The sequence below is a fragment of the Giraffa tippelskirchi genome, chromosome 8, assembly GCF_054371585.1.
Source record: "Giraffa tippelskirchi isolate mGirTip1 chromosome 8, T2T-mGirTip1v1.2.pri, whole genome shotgun sequence".
NCBI classification, from domain to species: domain Eukaryota; kingdom Metazoa; phylum Chordata; class Mammalia; order Artiodactyla; family Giraffidae; genus Giraffa; species Giraffa tippelskirchi.
This window is the reverse complement of record NC_137282.1, coordinates 142,912,082-142,930,053: the sequence shown is the minus strand read 5'-3', so window position 1 is coordinate 142,930,053 and position 17,972 is coordinate 142,912,082. Positions and strand designations below refer to the sequence as shown.

General features: G+C 53.7%; 2 protein-coding genes across 14 annotated transcripts; both read right to left on the bottom strand.

Moving 5' to 3' along the window:
• Nucleotides 1-1,960: 1,960 nt before the first annotated feature.
• On the bottom strand, nucleotides 1,961-12,344 carry PPP1R18 (protein phosphatase 1 regulatory subunit 18). 3 transcript variants are annotated; one of them, XR_014062859.1, is made up of 5 exons: nucleotides 11,472-11,685; nucleotides 8,737-10,377; nucleotides 4,231-4,441; nucleotides 2,750-2,833; nucleotides 1,961-2,660 (listed from the first exon to the last, which is right to left on the bottom strand). XR_014062859.1 is itself a non-coding variant. In XM_081522853.1 (4 exons), exons 2-4 carry the CDS (start codon nucleotides 10,348-10,350, stop codon nucleotides 2,814-2,816), a joined length of 1,845 nt encoding a protein of 614 aa, XP_081378979.1. In that variant the 5' UTR covers nucleotides 10,351-10,377; nucleotides 12,131-12,344; the 3' UTR covers nucleotides 1,961-2,813. The 3 variants fall into 3 exon arrangements, 2 of the variants coding, with proteins under 2 accessions (XP_081378979.1, XP_081378978.1); XM_081522853.1 differs by lacking the exon at nucleotides 11,472-11,685 and adding an exon at nucleotides 12,131-12,344 and having other exon boundaries at nucleotides 1,961-2,833; XM_081522852.1 differs by having other exon boundaries at nucleotides 1,961-2,833.
• Nucleotides 12,345-12,354: 10 nt separating this feature from the next.
• NRM (nurim) lies at nucleotides 12,355-15,376 on the bottom strand. 11 transcript variants are annotated; one of them, XM_081522929.1, is made up of 5 exons: nucleotides 15,079-15,376; nucleotides 14,319-14,515; nucleotides 13,820-13,864; nucleotides 13,548-13,724; nucleotides 12,355-13,194 (listed from the first exon to the last, which is right to left on the bottom strand). In XM_081522929.1, the coding sequence occupies exons 1-5, from the start codon at nucleotides 15,209-15,211 to the stop codon at nucleotides 12,913-12,915; spliced, it is 834 nt and encodes a 277-aa protein (XP_081379055.1). In that variant the 5' UTR covers nucleotides 15,212-15,376; the 3' UTR covers nucleotides 12,355-12,912. The 11 variants fall into 11 exon arrangements, 8 of the variants coding, with proteins under 8 accessions (XP_081379055.1, XP_081379060.1, XP_081379058.1 ...); XM_081522934.1 differs by having other exon boundaries at nucleotides 12,355-12,993; XM_081522932.1 differs by having other exon boundaries at nucleotides 12,355-12,989.
• Between the last annotated feature and the right edge of the window lie 2,596 nt (nucleotides 15,377-17,972).

The window sequence follows — 17,972 nt, the reverse complement described above, 5'->3', positions numbered from 1 at the left end:
GGACTCCAGGCAGATGAAAACTCAGGATGTGGAGAAAAAACAAAGGTACCCTCTTTTCTTGGTGCTATCTCATAACGTTATTTTAAAAGATCTGCAAGCTAAGAAATATGTAAATTGTATTCTGCTTTTTTTTTCTTCTGCTAACAGCTTGAGAAAGTCACTGGTGGCTGCTTAATTTTAAATAAGCAGAGCTTGTTGCTAATGTCTGACCTCTGTTTGATTCTGCATCATACCTTTACAATTAATAGGATTTATCTGACACTGTGTCAGGAAACTAAACATTTGTTATTCCAACTAAGAGCCACAAGTAGCTCCACATCATTGACGTCTTGAATGCACTGTTTTCTGTTTCTGAAATGGACTGTGAACACCCCTGGCATCTCTGAGCTTCTTACTTCTGCTTTCCTGGGTCAAAACTAATTAGGATCTTTACCTAATTAGCTACTAATGTGAGTACTCTCCTTCCATACTCACACCCTCTCTGAAGTGGCTTATTCTTTTGACACCTTGCTTATTCCCTTGCTGGGAACATATTTGGCATGTGTTTAAGATCAATTTTTCTAATACATATTGTTCTTAATAAAGGAGGACTTTCCTCTGACTAGTCTGAGAGGAGCATCCTCTAGCGATAGGACTATATCTGCCATATATTTATTAGCCTGGAGAACTGAAAAAAAAAATAACCTGATAAGTAAAATGTAAATATTCCGCATGTAGAAGATACAAATTCACTGAAATGGGAAAGCGTCCCAGTGCCAACTATACTTGGGCCACAAAGCCATGAATTATCTATGGTTCTAAAAACTTTAGGAATGTAAAACCAGTTGTCTATCAGAGGAGACCCTTTTCAGGAATCTGCCCCTCTGTACTATTTTGCAGCAATTTCAAGAGATTTATTACTTATGGTCTTGAGTCTTGGAGTAAAATCCCCTGGATTAGCCACTACTAATCATATACTATCTAGCTGCTTGCCTTGCACTAGGCTTCTGAATACCAGAATCCTTCAATTCAGAGTGTCCTTTGCTTCCAAATTTTTATCTCTTTTCATCTGCTCATTTGTTCATTCATTCTAAAAATAATTGTGTGTGTCTATCAGGTGCCAGGCATGGGGATGCTGCAGTGAACCCAACCGACCGTTTGTCCTCATGGTATGTCCAGTGTGGTGGATGCTTCAACTGTCCTTCCTCAAACCAGCTCTAGACTTAAAAAAAAAAATTAATTAATTTTTAAAAGTATTTTTTAATCATTTAAAATAATTTATTTATTTTTGGCTGCACTGGGTCTTCAATGCACATGAACTTTCTCTAGTTGCGGCAAGTGGAGGCTACTCTTTGCTGAGGTGGGCAGGAGGGCTTCTCACTATGGTGGCTCTTCTTGTTTCAGAGCACAGGCTCTAGGTACCCGGGCTCAGTAGTTGTGGTACACCAGCCTAGTTGCCCTGCAGCAGGTGGAATCTTCTGGAGCAGGGATGAAACCTGTGTCCCCTGCATTGGCAGGCTGATTCTTAACCACCGGACCACCAGGGAAGTCCAAAAAATTTTATATTTAATTTAAAAAAAAGAGAGAAAACAAAACAAGGAGTTCCCTGATCGTCTAGTGGTTAGGATTTGATGATTTCATCACGGAGGCCCAGGATGAGTCCCTGGCTGGGGAACTGAGATGCCACAAGCTGAAAGGCACAGCAAGAACAAAACCAAACCAAAGCAACAACAAAACCCCCAGTCCCTCTCCTGCTGGTCCTTGGAGAAACCAGTGCCAGCTTCTCCCAGAACCCTTTCTCCATGGTCAATGCTGAGTTTTTGGTTCCCTGTCATATATTCCCCTCCCACAGCCATGGCTGCTTCCTCTTTATGGCTAGTGAGAAGGTGAGAGAGGCCTGGAATGAGGAACCCAGAACCCACTCCATCCCACCCCCACCCCATTCCCTTTTTCAAAAGAAAGAGAAGCAGCAGGAGAGTCAGAGAGAGCTCCATTTTATTATAGAAAATTTAAAAACAAACAAACAAACAAAAACCCAGGCAATTGAGAAGGAAGGAGACACGGGGGGAAGAGAGTTGAGGTCCCTCATGACTCACCCCACACCCTCGCAATTCAATTCAATTGTGAACCACCAGGAGGAACAGAATTAAATAACTAGAGGGGGATACAGAGTTAAGATACCCAGCCTTCCCTCTTGGGGAAAAGTGAGACACGGTAATACTGAGCAAAAGTGGAGGAAGCCATACCCCAGGTCCCCCTAGTGTGGGGACTTCAGGGGACAGGGAAGAGGATTCTACATGGACACACAAGTAGGTGTGGCTTGTAAACCCAGGACTTTGGCAGGTGGGCTGGGGATGGAGGGGGTGGGGGGGCTGTAAACCAGGCTGTAGTCAAGAGAAGAAGCAGGAGCTGTAAACAAGGGCAGGGACCTAAGGAACAGGAAGGAGAGGTGCAGTAAATGCAGTGGGGGCTGGGTCTCCCAGGGAGATGCGGGAGCTTCCAGGGGGTGGTAGGGAGTCAAGGAGAGTGTACCCTGCCCATGGGGATGGCAAGGGTGCTCCATCTATACCCCTGCCCTGTGAGCTCTGTGCTCCTCCCCAGGACTGGATGGAGATCTCGGATCACCCAGGAGGCACCAGCGTGTCTGAGGAGGGTGGAAACTGAGCGGCTGCCTCTGCCCCCTGAAACAGGAAGAGGAAAGCAAGGTGGAAGATGTTGGTTGCCCTTCCCTGCCAGGCTCATGTTAAGGGTCTGTCTGTCTGCTCTGAACCTTCTGGGCTCCAGAATCTTCAGTTCCGGGAAGGAGGGAGGTGTATCTCTGTGTTGGAAGAGGGTCACCTCCGGCAAGACTCATCTGTGGGAGAGGAGGCAGCAAGGATAGAGGATGAGAGAGGGTCTCCGCCTCCCGCCTCCCCACCCACTCCCCACACTGAAGGCCAGTTGGCATGCGAAAATCTTATAACATCTCCCACATCCTGAGTGCCTGTTGCTAGTACTAGTAACAGCAGCCATCACTCATTTCATTTAGCCTGGATTCTCTGCCAGCTATTCTCATAACTTGTTTAATCTCGCAGTAACCCCAGGAGAGGTTAAGTTATTCAATGTCCAGCCACAGTTCCTAAGTGCTTCCCCAAAAGTTCTTAACCCTCTCAACAATTCCAAGAGGTGGTTATTATTAACCTCATTTCAAAAATAATAAACTGAGGCCAGAGGTCAGGCAGTTACCCTGAGATAACACCACAAAGTAAGAGACAATATGGAATTCAAACTCAGGCCTATCTGATCCAAATCCTGTGCTAACCACACTATAGCGCTCAGAAAGAGTCCTGGTTTAGAAATGTGGAGATCTTATGTGCCCTTCGCTTCTTAGGACCTCAGTTTTCTTATCTGTTAAAAGGAACTGTGAAAGAGGAGAGTGAAAAAGTTGGCTTAAAGCTCAACATTCAGAAAACTAAGATCATGGCAATTGGTCCCATCACTTCATGGCAAATAGATGGGGAAACAGTGGAAAGAGTGACAGACTTTATTTTTTGGAGTTCCAAAATCACTGCAGATGGTGACTGCAGCCATGAAATTAAAAGATGCTTGCTCCTTGGAAGAAAAGCTATGACCAACCTAGACAGCATATTAAAAAGCAGAGACATTACTTTGCCAACAAAGGTCCATCTAGTCAAGGCTATGGTTTTTCCAGTAGTCATGTATGGATGTGAAAGTTGGACTATAAAGAAAGCTGAGCACCGAAGAATTGACGCTTTGCAACTGTGGTGTTGGAGAAGACTCTTGAGAGTCCCTTTGACTGCAAGAAGATCCAACTATCCTAAAGCAATCAGTCCTGAATATTCATTGGAAGGACTGATGCTGAAGCTGAAACTCCAATGTTTCAGCCTGATACGAAGAAATGACTCATTTGAAAAGACCCTGATGCTGGGAAAGATTGAAGGTGGGAGGAGAAGGGGACGACAGAGAATGAGATGGTTGGACGGCATCACCGACTCAACGGACATGAGTTTGAGTAAACTCAGGGAGTTGGTGATGGACAGGGAGGCCTGGCGTGCTGCAGTCCATGGGGTCGCAAAGAGTCGGACACGACTGAGAGACTGAACTGAACTGAACTCAACTAAAGGAGCTGTTGGGCTAGAGCCCCCGCCAAGCCCCTTCCAAGCGCCATCATTAAATCTCCCTTCCTCCTGAACCGCAGTGCCCGCTCCGACCAGCAGGCGGCGCCAACGGGCCGGCGAAGTCTGCGCTCACCCACTATCAGGGCCTTGGTGCGCAGCCCGCCCTGAAGCTCTGGCTGCAGCAACAGCAGTTCCTCCTCCTCCTCTTCGTCGTCGGCTTGGGCCGCTGGGGGGCTGGGGGCGCTGGGGGCTTCAGGCTCCGGGCCCAGCTCTTCTAGCACCGAACTCTCGGAGGGATATTGATACGTGGTCTCCAGGGCCGTCTCGCTGAAGGAGATCTTGAGCTGAGGGTGGGAGGGAAAGCGGGGAGGAGGCGAGGTCAGACCTCAGGGTAACAGGTGCAGGACAACGGGGACTGGGTTTGGGCACGACTCGCTGACTTTGCACGCCCCAGCCACTCTGGAAGCCAGTTTTCCTTTCGGTATACTCGGTACTCGCTGGCCAATCCCAGATTTCCCCTCTTCAATCATATCGTTTGAACAACATTGACTTTGGCCTGAGCTTCGGCAGGGGCCTGGGTGGCAGGAGTGAGGAACCCAGGATCAAGGTTTCTGCTTTTAGAGTGTGGGAGGTGGAAAGGTAAAGAGAAATTAAAAACCTGGATATAAGTCCTGTGATCAGAACTGAGTCTTTGGGCACCCTGGGAGCAATCAGGAGGGCTCCCCAGGGGAAGTGAGATCTGAGTCTCCTGGGCAGGAAGGAGCTGGCTGGGAGGGAGTTGCAGGCAAAAGCAAAGACAGGCACACTGGTTTCCAGAGCCTTGGTCCCTTGCTGTTTGGGGAGAACCCAGGACCCTGAACACCAGCCCCTCCCACCCCACTCACTCCTCTCCTGCAGCTGGAGTGGGCCTCCAGGAAAGGGTCTTGGCTCTGACAGGGGAGTGGAGACCAACAGAAAGCCAGAGGAAAGGAGGCTGTCCCCCAAAACCCAGGGAGAAAAGTCCCTGAAAGCAGCAGCTGAGGGGGAGGTGACAGGGCAGAGAGGAAAGTCCAGGCAAACACGGGATGGGGGTGGAGAGTGCACCAGAAGGGACGTGCGGTGACAGAGACAGGCGACCAGAAGGAACCTGGAGGGGGCAGAAAATCCTCGTAAACACACTGGCACAAGAGCCGGCGAGCCCCAGCTGTTCTCACTACCTTTTTACCCTTCACCTCTGCCCTCCTAAGAAGCTCACGGGGAAGGGGCAGGGTGGGATTAACTCTGGGAGCCAAAGCGATTAAGGAGACAAACAGGAGGATTCCATGTGAACTGCTCGGAAAGGTCCAAAGGATCTCCTCGGGCCTTCTCTAGCATCCGTTGGGGAACCTGGGGGCTGAGGGCCCTGCATCCCCGAGTCTCTCCATGGACTGGCGTATGAGAAGAGAGAAACCAGAATGGTGGCTGGACAGGTGGTTGCTAACACCTAGATCCCCATGGGAAGCGAGAACTCAGAGATGTGTGTGTGTGTCACTCACTGGGTCCAAACCTGGCACGGGCCCACCTCTCTGGGAAGAAAAGCCAGAACCTGGCCAAGGCCTAGGAGGGGCTCCAGTGTGCCCCTCCCCACTCAACACTGTGCATCCTCCTCCACTCCAGCCACATGGGCTGTGATTTCCTCCAGCCCCACCCCAGGCACTCTTACCTCAGGGCCTTTGCACTAGCTGTTCCCTCAGCTTGGAATACTCTTCCCCCAAATATCACCATGGCTCCCTCCCTTTGGATCATGCTATTTGCTCCTCCTACCATCTGGCCCTCAAAGTTCCATTTGTCCCTGTCCTAATTTTTTCCCATAATGACTTAACCACCTTCTAACCTAACCTACCAAAAAGAAAGTCGCTCAGTCATGACTGACTCTTTGAGACCCCATGGACTGTAACCCGCCAGGCTCCTCTGTCCACGGAATTTTCCAGGCAAGAATACTAGAGTCGGTTGCCATTTCCTTCTCCAGGGGATCTTCTCGATCCAGGGATTGAACTCAGGTCTCCTGCATTGCAGGCAGATTCTTGACCGTTGGAACCACCAGGGAAGCCCTAACCTAACAGAATTTACATATTTGGTTACTTATTTTTGTCTGTTGTCAATAGAAGCATGGAAGTTGCTTCAATGGGTAAGGAAGGCTCCATTCATCCAGACGTCAGATGGCGTCCCAACAGAAGACCAACGCCGGGGAAACACTCTTGCGGGGGCGGGGGAGGTGCATTCTAGCCTGTACACAGTCGACCCTCAGTCTGCGTCTGTGGAACAGCCAGCTGGTAGAATTGAGTGACAGGAACCAGACCCTTTATATCCTAACTTCTCCAAAGGAACCACTTCTACTGCTGACAGGTTTACCCAAACTTCTGGGAACCCACTTCTGTTTTCTTTTCATGTCACCTTTTGAGATAACGAGCTCTGTAGTTTATTATCCGCTCTGGTAAAAGGAGCCATTTTATTTGCTCTCTGTCTATGTTTGTCTCTCTCCCCCGACCCTGCTCCTCTCCTCACCACCCCCCCAACTTCTGACTGGGCTTCTCAGGAATGCACAGCCTTCATGGGGTGTGTGTGTTTGGGGGGGTGGGTACGGACGGGGTGACTCACTCACTCCTCTCTCATCAGCTATATAAGGTCATGAGGGGGCTGGAGAGAGGAGGGGCTGACCTCCCAGCCAGAGGGGCCTCTGGGGAAGGGCACGGGCCACGGCCAACCCCTGGGCTCCAGTAGCAGGGCTGGGACTTCTTTCCCAGTGGCAGGGAGACGTTTGATGGAATTAGCCTGCAAACAGGAGTTATTTAGGGAAGGGGGCACAGTGTTAGATGGCGGAGTCCTCCTTTCCCTGATCTGATAGGCAGGGCTGGGCATGCCCATCCCTGATGAGGAGGGTGCTGGGAGAGGAGAAGGCCTGAGGGAGAGCTGAGGGGAAAATGTGTGGGCCCAGGGAACTCTGCACTGCTTCTTCCCCACCCCCACCCGAAGCAGCTGCTTCCTTATTCTCTCACCACATCCTGAGCACAGTTCTGGCCAGGCCCATGGCCCCATGTTCGCCACTCAGCCCCACCAGCCTTCCGGCCCCCACCCAGGCTTCCTGTTTGGGCGATCTGCTTCCGGCTCCCTTGCTCCCTGACCTAGGCCCTAGGACCTCCCTCATTCTCACAGGTCCTGCCCCGCACTCAGTCCCCAGCCTTTGGGCCCCAGACTTCATGTCTTCCCCTCTTTGTTCCTCCCCAGAGGCACAAGACAGCCTCTACGGTAGGAAGTGACTTCTCTGAACATCTCACCCTGGCTGTTCCTGACCTAGTTCCTTGCCCAGCCCGGAGGCAAAGGGGTCACCTAGCAGTCAGCTCAGGACAGACCCAGGGACCACGGCTCTAGGATGGGAGCTTAAGCTTCATATGAAGATGAGCTGGGGTCTCAAGTGACTCCCGACCTTTGTGCTTTCCCACTGACATCAGGGACACGAAAAACAATCTGAGGATGACACACACGGGATGAGGCCTGGAGATGTGTTAGATACAGGAACTTCTCTCTCCTTGGAGATTTTCAAGCTGGAAACTGGTGCATGGGGCAGGACTTGGGCCAGCGCCAGGGGAAGAAGTCAGCTTGGCTGTTTCCAACTTCCCTGCACCGCCTTTTTTCCAGTTTAACCTCTGACCTTCTGCTGGCCCCAGTCCCCAACCCTGCCCTCGATTCCCATTGTGCTCTCTGCTCTCAGCACAGTGCCTCCAAATTCACTTCTCTTTCTTTCTACCCCAAGAGGAGGGAGAGGCCAGGATGGCAGGAAGAAAGGGGAAAACCAACTGCTGAGCCAGTTCTGGGGAGGGAGGGGACGCCCAGGGAGGAAGGACTGGGAGGGAGGGGTGGGGGGGTATTTTGGAAGAGGAGAAGGCTTTTCTTGTCCCAAGAGAGAAGGGAGCACTGTCTGAAGCCATGGCCCAGCTGGGGGTATGCAACCCTGAGGTCACCCACTTCAAATGGCCTCTGTGTGCGTCTCTCCCATGGGGCAGACTCGGGGTTCAAAAGCCTTCTCTCTGCTGCTTGGCCAGCCCCTGTTCCACTCCCCTCCCCTACTACCCTAGGATGTCCCCACTCCACTCTGCAACACCCACCTCCTTGGGTCTGTGAGACTTCCCTCCACTTGCTTCTCCCTGCCATTTCTCCCTAAAACCCCAAACCCCTCTGCCTCCCCAGGCTTCCTATCCCAGCATTCTTTTGCCCACTTTTGCCCTGCAGACCCTGCCCGCATAGACTCTGGGCTGTGGCCTCAACTCTGGTCTCCCACCCAGATGGGCTGGGTTGGGTCACAGACTTGGGAATGGGAAGTGGGGGGGGGGAGTACTCAGAGCCTGAGGGAGAGAAGAGTGAGGAGGCCTGGGCACACCCTGAGAGAGACACACCCAGGACAGCGAGCTTGACTGTGGAGCAGGCTCCTTGGGCTGGGAAATGAATGGAAAAGAAGGGCTACAAGAAGGAAGGGTGTGCATTCAGGGGAGGAAGGGTGGCAGCAGGAATGAACAAGAATAGACGAAGACAAGGAGACAGAGGTATAAAAAAAGGGAGAGAGACAGGAGTCCACAGAGCAGTGATGAGTGGGCTGGCCGAGAAGTCTGGGTTGGCCACTCCCTACCTGTTTGTGGTGCCTTTCAGGGGACCCCTTGACAAGGCAGCTGCGGCTGAGGCGGAGGTAGCCCCCCAGAACCAAGATCTCCTCGGCAGTCGGGTACCGCTTCTTCCCAGCCCCGGGGACCGCCGCGTCAGCTGTGGCTGGGGTGGCTGGAGTGGCGGGGGCTGCAGGGGGCGCGGACCGCCGGGGGTTGACTGTGAAGGTGTGTCCACTGCGGCGGGGGGCCCCCACCCCTGGCCCTGCCTTCACCCCGTAGAAGAGCCGGCTCATGAGGGGATCCCCAAGGGACTGGGGGGCAGGTGGGGCTGGGGGTGGGGGAGACAGAGGGGCTGCTGGTGGGGGCCGGAGTTCCCCTGCTTCCTCTTCCTGCCGTCTAGAGGCTCCAGTCCCGGCGTCCTCTGGGGAAAGGGGGGAGGGCACAGAGCAGCGGTTCTGCAGGGCGCCCAGAGGCCTGCTCTGAGTGCCCGCCTCCTCCTTCTCAGCCTCCCCTTCTCCAGCCTCTGCACCCAAAGGACCCACGTGCTTCTCGGCAGACTCTGGAGTGTCTGGTTTCTGGGGCTGAGGCTCTGTGTCCCTGGGTGTCCAGTCTCGGACCTTTCCAGAGTTCAGGGTCCATTTCCACCCTTCTGTAGGCTGCAGGCCCCTCTCGCCATCCTCCACGGGGCTGGGCCTTTGCTCTGCTCCCTCTGGTCCTGCAGAGTGACTGTCTGGAGCCTCCCTTGTCGGGGTCTCTGACAACGCTGTGGTCCCTTCTGGGACCATCCTTGGAATCGGCCTCTCGTCTTTTCTCCCCCATTCCTCTGAGCAGTCTTTTCTTTCTTCTCCTGAGCTCGGCCTCCACTCTGATGCCTCCAGTTGTCCCAAACTCTGTCCTTGAGACTCTCTGGGGTCAAGCCTCCATTTACGAGACTCTGTCACGCCCAGCTTTTGGTTGTCAGACTCTTCTGGGCTCAGTCTACTGTCCACCACCTCTGTTCTCCTGGGGCTTTGTTCTCCAGGCTCTGCCAGTCTCAGACTCCGCTCAGGAGTTTCTCCAGGGCTCAGTCTCCATTTCCGCACCTCTGACAGTCTGGAGCTCCTGTCTCCAGCCTCTCCTGGGCTCTGCCTCCAGTCCCGAGACTCCAAAGGCCTGGGGCTCGACTCTCGAGTTCCCCCTATCCCCAGCCTCTTCTCTCTGGCCTCCCTGGGACTGAGCCGCTCTTCCCTGGACTCTCTTCCCTTGGGGCTGGGATCCCGTGTCTCTCCGGGGCTGGGTCTCCGCCCCCGGGTCTCCAAAGGTCCAGGCCGTCTCTCCGTGAGTAGCTCTTCACTCCGCTGTTGTTGCTGCTGCTGGCGCTCTTGCCGGATAAATCGGTTCTGGTGCACGGGCCCAATGGCCTCCAGGAGGACAGCAGACTCGTCTGGGTTTGGAGGTCCAGCCTCGGTAGTCCCAGGCGCAGGGCTAGGCTCCCCAGGAGACAGACCAAGCTTGGCCCGGCGGCGCTCCAGAAGGCCCCGCTTCCAGGCTGGCATCTGCGACAGCCGCTCCCGCTCTGCCGTCTCACGGCCGCGAACGGCTGCCTCTTCCTGCCGGCGCCGGGCTAGCAGCTGTAGCTTCCAGTCTGGGATGGTGGCCATGGTCGCCTTGGGGAGGGTGGGGGAACGCTGGGGGGCAGAGAACAGGAAGGAGAGGCTCCAGAGGGGCCCAGGAGGTGAGAATGGGGGTGGGGGGAGAGGAAGCGGCGGAGGGCCGGGGTAAGGGGAGAGGTGGGACACAGAGGAGCTGAGGGTGAGGACAGTGGGAAAGGGGGCGGGGAGGGGGGAGAGAAAGGGGAAAAACTGAGAAAGTGAAGAGGAAACTAAGAGCCAGGTGATGGGGTTGGGGGAGGTGGGTCGAGAGGAAGAGTGGAAATTCAGGGCAAAGAGACAGGAATCAGATTTGTGGGTACAGGTTACTGGGTATCAGAGACAGTCCCCAGGTTGTGAGAAGAGAGAAAAACGAAAGAAGTTGGTGCGAGGGAGAAGAGAGAAGAGAGACTGGGGGTAAGCGGGGCAGGATCCGAGCGAGGTTGCCTGACCGCTACCCCAGGAGCGGCGGGAGTGGGAAGCGAGGTCAGCGGGATCCCCGCCGGAGAGGGGGCAGTGGGACCTGAAGGGGTGTCGGGAAGGAGGGAGGGCAGAGAGTGGACAGGTCCAGGGGAGAAGGGGGAATCGGGGGCAGAGGGGCGAGGGAGCTCGGTGGCTGCAGCCCGGCGAGTCTCAGCGCGGGCCCCGGAGGTCCGGGCTCCCCTTCCAGCTCCGCTCCAGCCACGCCTCTCCGACCCCCCAGCCCCCACCCCTCCGCCCTGCACTCCGCCCCGGGGCGGGTCAGGGGAAATACCCTCCCCCGGGGACTTTCGGAACCTGGCGATCAGAGGTGCCAGCGCGTTCCCAGAACCCTGGCGTCCACCCCCCACCAACCCTAACCCGGTCCCGGCCCCACCGCCGGCCTCCCCCACCGGCGGTGCCCCGGGGTCCCGGGCGAGCGAGCACCCCAGGCGTACGGAGCACCGGCTCCACACCGCTTCTCTCCGGAGCCGGCCAGTCTCGCGCCGGGGTCTTGGCGCTCATGGAACCCCGACCTCGCCAGCCATCCCCACCCGGCTATGACCGCACTGACGGGCAATCTCGGCACAAAGAGAGGAGACAGCCCGAGGTCCGCGCCCGGGACAGGAGGGAGGGGATACCCCCCCAAGTCTGAAGCCCCAGGGTCAACTCACACGCCGCGGGGCTCCCGGGGAGGGGGTGCGAAAGAGCCTGACGTCCGGAGAGAGGAGGAGAGAGGAAGAGGAGGAGAGAGGGATAGAGGGAGATCCGGAGCCGGGGTGTGGGGGGGAATGCGGGGGGGGGGCGCGGGAGGGGGAAAGGGAGGAGAAGGGGAGGGACGGAGACTGAGACCCGGGTGCCGGGCGGGGGGCGGCCGCCGCTTTGTCTGAGGACAATGAGGAGAGGGAAGGGGGCGCAGGGCGGAGCCGGGCGCGGGGGCGGAGCCTCGCTCCCCGGGTCCCCTGCGTGGGGCCTCGGCCCCCGGGACTCCTCTTTTCCCGCCGCGATCCCCGGCCCTCCGCGGTCCTTCCCCAGGGCCTCTCACGCGGCTCCCGCCCGGTAACCCTGGACAACCCAGGTGTCCAGACCCCCACCCCCAGCTCGCCAACCCGGGGCGGCGGCCCGTGACTCAGACCCCTCGAGGGACTTGGGGAGGAAGCGGCAGCTGCTCGGAGCCGGGCCCGCCCTTCCCATCTCCTGCCGCTCCTCCCTACGCTTTTGCCTTCGCGGGCCAGCCTTTGTTACCGTGGGGGCCCGTGCGGAGCCCGTGGGGAGGGGGCGGCGGCAGGAGCAGGGCTGGGAAGACAACGGTTTTGGAAGCTCGTTCCCTTACCCGAGCCGTTGCCCCACTCTTCCGTTTCAGCCCGTCCCCCACCCGGGTCTCCAGCGAGGAAATTGGGAGATTTGGAGGAAGGGGATGGAGGGCTGGGTCCGCGGGGAGTGGCCGCCGCCCAGCGGTCACCAGAGGGCGCGGCCGATGCCCAGACTCCAGTGTAACTCGCCTGTCTTTCCCAGAGCCAGCCCTGCAGCTTTGAGAGACACTGACAGACTGCATTCTACACGTAGAAAAACCAGACTGAACTTTATTTTCCTGTAGCGCGAGTTCCTCGGGAGAGCAGGGAGCCCTTAGTCACCTTAGCTAAGAGCGGGAGAATCCGCTCAACTAGGTTCAGAAGGATGGAGCCCAGGAGTGGGGCCTAGGGAGCTGGAAAGGCCAGACAGTGGGCCTTGGTCCAGCTCCTGGGAGGGAGCTAGACGTGGAGAAAAGGATCCCTGAGGCGCAGAGGGTAGTAACAGGGCCAAGGGAGTGGTCAAGCCAGACCCTTCTCTTGGTGAGGAGATTGTTAATGGAGGGTCAAGCCCTGAACTGTGAGGAGACGGGATAAGTTCCCTGCCACTCCTTCTTCCTGGCTGGTGAGAAGTGGCCCTTGGAGTCCAATGGCTGAAACTCAGTATGGAGCTGGAACCAAGGAGTGGAGGCTCAAGCAAGGAAAGGGACCACTCCTTCAGTCCATGGATTTGGGCCTCTGGTCTGAAGCAGCCCAGGCCTGGATATTGGGATGTTGGGATAGGAGGGGGAGAGGAAGTACAGGGCTTACAACCAGGGTTAACTCCTCACTCAGCCTCCCCATCCTGGGGCCGGGAGAGCAGGTGGAGTTTTCTCTGTAGCTGGGCCCGGAGGTAGCGGAGATCTTGCTGGTCCAGTCCGTGAGCCAGGCCCAGGTAGAGGGTAAGGAGGAGAGCAAGGAGCAGGCGGTCAGTGCCCAGGGTGGGTACCACCCATAGCACTGTCAGCAGCTCCACACACACTGGGTGGCGCAGGTGGGAGAAGAGTCTCAGAGCCCGGGGTGACTTCAGGGCCAGAGGCTCGCCCAGCCCCAGCACATGGTAGTACACCTAGCAGAGGGGGAATGGCTTAGAAATGGAGTCAAGCCCTTGTCGCAACTTAGCTGCCTCTCTCCTCCCCTTCTGGGCACCCTCCTTCTATAACAGGCTCAGGAACCACCCTTCTGAGACTGGGGGTCCCTAACCCTCATCTCTGGCCCATGAACCTTCCCAGGCCCAAGAAGCCCATGATTCCTAGCCTTTGAGGGAGGGCTGGGGGGAGACTATCTTATAAGAAAGGGAGGTGAAGGGCTCAAAAACAAGGGGCAAGTGGAAGACAATGGGAGGCAGAGGGACATCCTTGGAGGGGAAAGAGGTATTCTAGAAAGGACCAGATGTCTTGGGTAGAAATCTAGGAGCCTCACCTGTTTCAAGCCCATGAGCTCTGCGTAGTCGAAGACGAGAAGGATGCTGAAGATGAGGAGCCAGGAGATGACGTGGAGGACAAAGCAGAGGAGGGGCACCCAAGTGGCCCATGGCTCAGCCCGAGCCTCCCACAACACAGGACCCCTGGGCACGGGCTCCCAGTACCGCATCACCAGCTGAGAAAGGATGAGGGACTGGGTTTCCCAGCAGCCCACCCTTGACAGACCCAGGGGCTTGCCCCCACCCCAGGCTGGCTGGCTGTTCTCCCCACCTCTATCATGAGCATGTTCACCAGTGGAGGGTGCTGGGTGAGGTCCTAAGGATGTAAGAATGACTTGTCTCCACTCTGAGGACTTAGAGAATGGATGCGAGTGACCAGATACGCACACAAAATAGCCTATGCCAAGCACCCACTGAGAAGACAGAGGAGTACTAACAGGGAAGCTTTCTCTTGAGATCTAGGGAAGTGCTTTTGAAGAAAGGATAAGACTGAAGAGGCGTTAACAAGGCACTCTCAAGCGGGACAGCATGAACAAAGTTGCAAAGGTGAGAATGCACACATCATGCTCAGGGGATGACAAGCAGTATATATTTCTTGATAAAAAGGAGAATGTGTGCTGTGGAGGAACGGGAGCCGAGATTAGTCCTGAACACCCTCAGTTCTACTAAACTCACACTTTATCCGAAGCCTGAGGTTCTTGCAGCTCCAATCAATGACATCCTTCACACAGACTATTTCCCTTAAGGACTCAGCTGCCAGGGCTTCATACCTGCAAGGCCAGGGCAGTGCATGCCACGTACAGTGACCTCTGAAGGACCCCAAAGTACCGGGACATCCATGCCTTCACGGTCTCAGTTGCCATGAGGCTGTGCTGCCCCACAAACAGTAGCAGGAGCCCCAGATCCCAAACCAGCGGGACAAGGATGCTTTGGTCCTGCAGGGCAGCCAGCCATCCCTGGCGGGCATCTAGTGGGAGTTGGAAAAAGATACAAAAGATCAGGAAGACTATGGGAAACACTCTCTACCTTCATCTCCTCTTGGGGACCCCAGGCCATGTCCCTTAATGCTTTCAAGAGCCTTGTCGCTTCCTCTCTAGGCTTTGCCCACCTCACTTTGCCATTCCCTATTTCTCCCCTTTTCCCGGTGCTTCTTTCAGAGCTGGGGAAGAACATTCCTGTTGGGCAGTCACGAAAGGCATGGCTGGAGTGCCCTTCTTATTTCGCTTCTCCAAATGCTCCCTCTTTATAACACCCTCCATAGTCCTCTCTACGAAGCACTTTCCTGAGAATACGCTGTTCATTGCCCTTTCCCTCCCCGTCAGTCCTCACTCTCCCGCCTCTCCAAACCGCTAATCCCAGAGTTCCTAATTTAGCCCTCCTGTCTCCTCGGCCGCGTCTCGGCGGCTTTCAAGACTCAAGTTCCCTCTCCAGGACTTCCCCTGTCATTTGTCTCCAAGCCCCGCCCCACGCTCCCTCTGCTCCGGCTCCACCTCCCTACCCTAGAGCTCATCCTCCGTCCCTCCCGCTCACCCGGACCGCCAGACTCCGAGATTCTTCCAAGAAGTGGCCGAAGGGAGGTAAAGCGTACGAACTCCACTCCAGTGCCAAAGGCCAGGATGAAAGAGGCGAGTGCAGCAGGGACCAGGAGCAGTGCAGGGGCCATGGCGAGAAGTGGAGGGGTGGGGAAAGGGGCGGGTTTGGGGTTCCCGCGGCCGCAGGCTCCGCCCAGGCCCCGCCTCCCGCCTGGGACCCTGCCCAGGGCGGGCGGGGCTCCCGCGCGCCTGCGCCGGGTTTCCGGCCGGTGCGCGCGGCTCGCTCACACCAAGCTGCGGAGCAGGTCCCCTGGGTTCCTTTCCGCCACCGGTGATCTCCGCGTCACAGAAGGGAATGTTAGAATCCCGAGTGAGGGATGAAAAGGGCAGAGGTGTGCAGTCACTCACGTGGGTTGAATCGCAGCTGAGTTAGTTTTCGCATCTAAAATGAAGACTACTCTCTTGCAGGGTTCTTGCAGAAACAGCATTATGAACCAACCCACTTTCCTTTAACAGCTTTGACTTGGAAACAGCCAGAGTCAGAGGTTACAAAGCCTCAGTTAACACTTGAGTAATGAGCGGTGAGAGAACGGAAGACTGTTGACCTAGGCTGAGAACCCAAAGCTCTGAATCACCCATTGTAGCTTGTTAAGTGAAAAAGAGTGACTATTTTACCACAAATTAATGCTTATTCTGTAATGTATTATAAAGTTGCCTCTCCACTTGCCAAGGGCAGAGAACTTGTCTGTAACACTGAAAGACAGGTTCTAATAATGCTAAAGGTGGCTGTTTTGTAACCATGAACGTAACAATATGTTAAAATATTTGTGATAGAAAACTTTGTTATAGTTGTAAATTTTGTAGTAGGTTTATTTTATTCAAACTTGTGATAATGAACTACCTATGACTTTAGTCTGCAACCTCATTAGTTTGACTCCACTTACTAGTCAGAAAGCACTAAGATCTTTTGTCAAAAATGTTTTCCTACAGATCTATTTGTAATACCTGCAGACGAACACTCACATCTATAAATCAAAGTAAAAGCAAGGTTTTTCTCCACTAAATATCATGTAGCTAAGGACCTAGTCATAAGCTAGTAAGGATCTTAGCGATCATTAAGCTAATTCTTTCAGATGATAGAAGAGACATAGGCCTAAAGAGATAAAGAAAATTTCCTAAGATAAGGAACTGCTAGTCCTGTGGGCGCAGGGATGACAAAATTGCCAAACAGCATGCCACGGGCTCTACATTCCTTCCCCCTCCCAGAGACTCAGTACTCCCATTCTCCTCTGAATCAAAGCTATTGTGAACTGTGCTACCAGACAGCACATTTCCCTCCTGATTCACTCTCCATCCTGCTTTCTGCCTCAGGAAGCTGTCCTGAATGTACCTCATCAAAGAATATCACAGCTTTAGAGGGAAGCCTCTCTATATAACTTTTCCATCCTTGCAAACCTTTTGGGTTCACAGGTGGTCACAACAGAGCTGTGGGTACTGGGATACTGCAATATTCTTTGTGATTGCTCTACACTCTGCCTCCTAATTTTTACTTCATTACACTCGCTCCAAATTATCCTAATTTGACTGTGCCATCGTTTCCTGTTAGGATCCTGATGGATTGACATTACATGATGTACTATGTATGAGCTGTAGGATTCATTGGCAGTGTAAGAAAAGATCTCTTCTCTAGAAATTTGAATTGGGGCACTTAAATGTTACCAGTCATAAGTGGATGTGCACATGAGCGGTAAGTGGGGCTATAGAGGCAGCAGGTGCTGTAAGAAATCCAGAACCTCAAGGACTCAGAGAGTATCAGACAGTACAAGCCTTTGGGTAGGGCAAGGGGAGTAATATTTATCTAGGTCCTACTGTGGGCCACACCCACAATGGCTGTGCTTAATATATATTGTGAGGTTGGGTATGTTTATTTAATTTTTTAAATTTATTTTTTATTTGGCCAGCAGCATGTGGGATCTTAGTTCCCTGACCAGGGATCGAACCCATGCCCCCTGCATTGAGAACACAGGGTCTTAACCACTGGACCACCAGGGAAGTCGCAAGATTGGGTATGTTTAAAAGCTAGCACAGTGTTTGGCAAAGCTAATGCTGTTTCTACTACACCAAAGTTTTCCACACTTAAGTATAACTTAACCTGCAGAAAAGTGCACAAAACCAATCAGTATTTTTTTTAATTGAAGTGAAATTCACATAACATAAAATTAACCATTTTAAAGAGAACAGTCCAGTGGCATTTAGTACATTCATAATGTGTGCAACCACCACCTCTATCTAGTTCCAAAGCATTTTCTCTTCACCCCAAAATAAAACCGTGAAACTGTTAAGCAATTACTCCCCATCTTCTCTCCCCTCCAGCCCTTGACAAGCACTGCCTACTGTCTCTATGGACTTACCTAATCTGCGTATTTCCAACAGGTGGAATCATACAATGTGACTTTTTGTATCTGACTTCTTTCACTTAGCATAATGCTTTTGAGGTTCATCCTCAAAATACTGTAGCACAATTAGTACCTCATCCTCTTTTATGACTGAATATAATACTCCATTGTATGGATATCCACAATTTGTTTATCCATTCATCTCCTCATGAACATTTGTGTTTTCATCTTTAGGCTCTTGGGAAAGTGTTGATATGAACATTTGTGCAGAAGTATTTGTTTGAACATCTGTTTTAATTCTTTTGGCTGTATATCTATGAGAATTGCTGGATCATATGGTAATTCTATATTTAACTTTTGAGAAACTGTCAAACTGCTTACCACAGTGGATGAATCATTTTACATTCTCATGAGCAATGTATATGGGTTCTAATTTCCCCACATCCTTATAATCAACCAACTTTTAAGATTTACAAAATAAAACTGCACTACACCA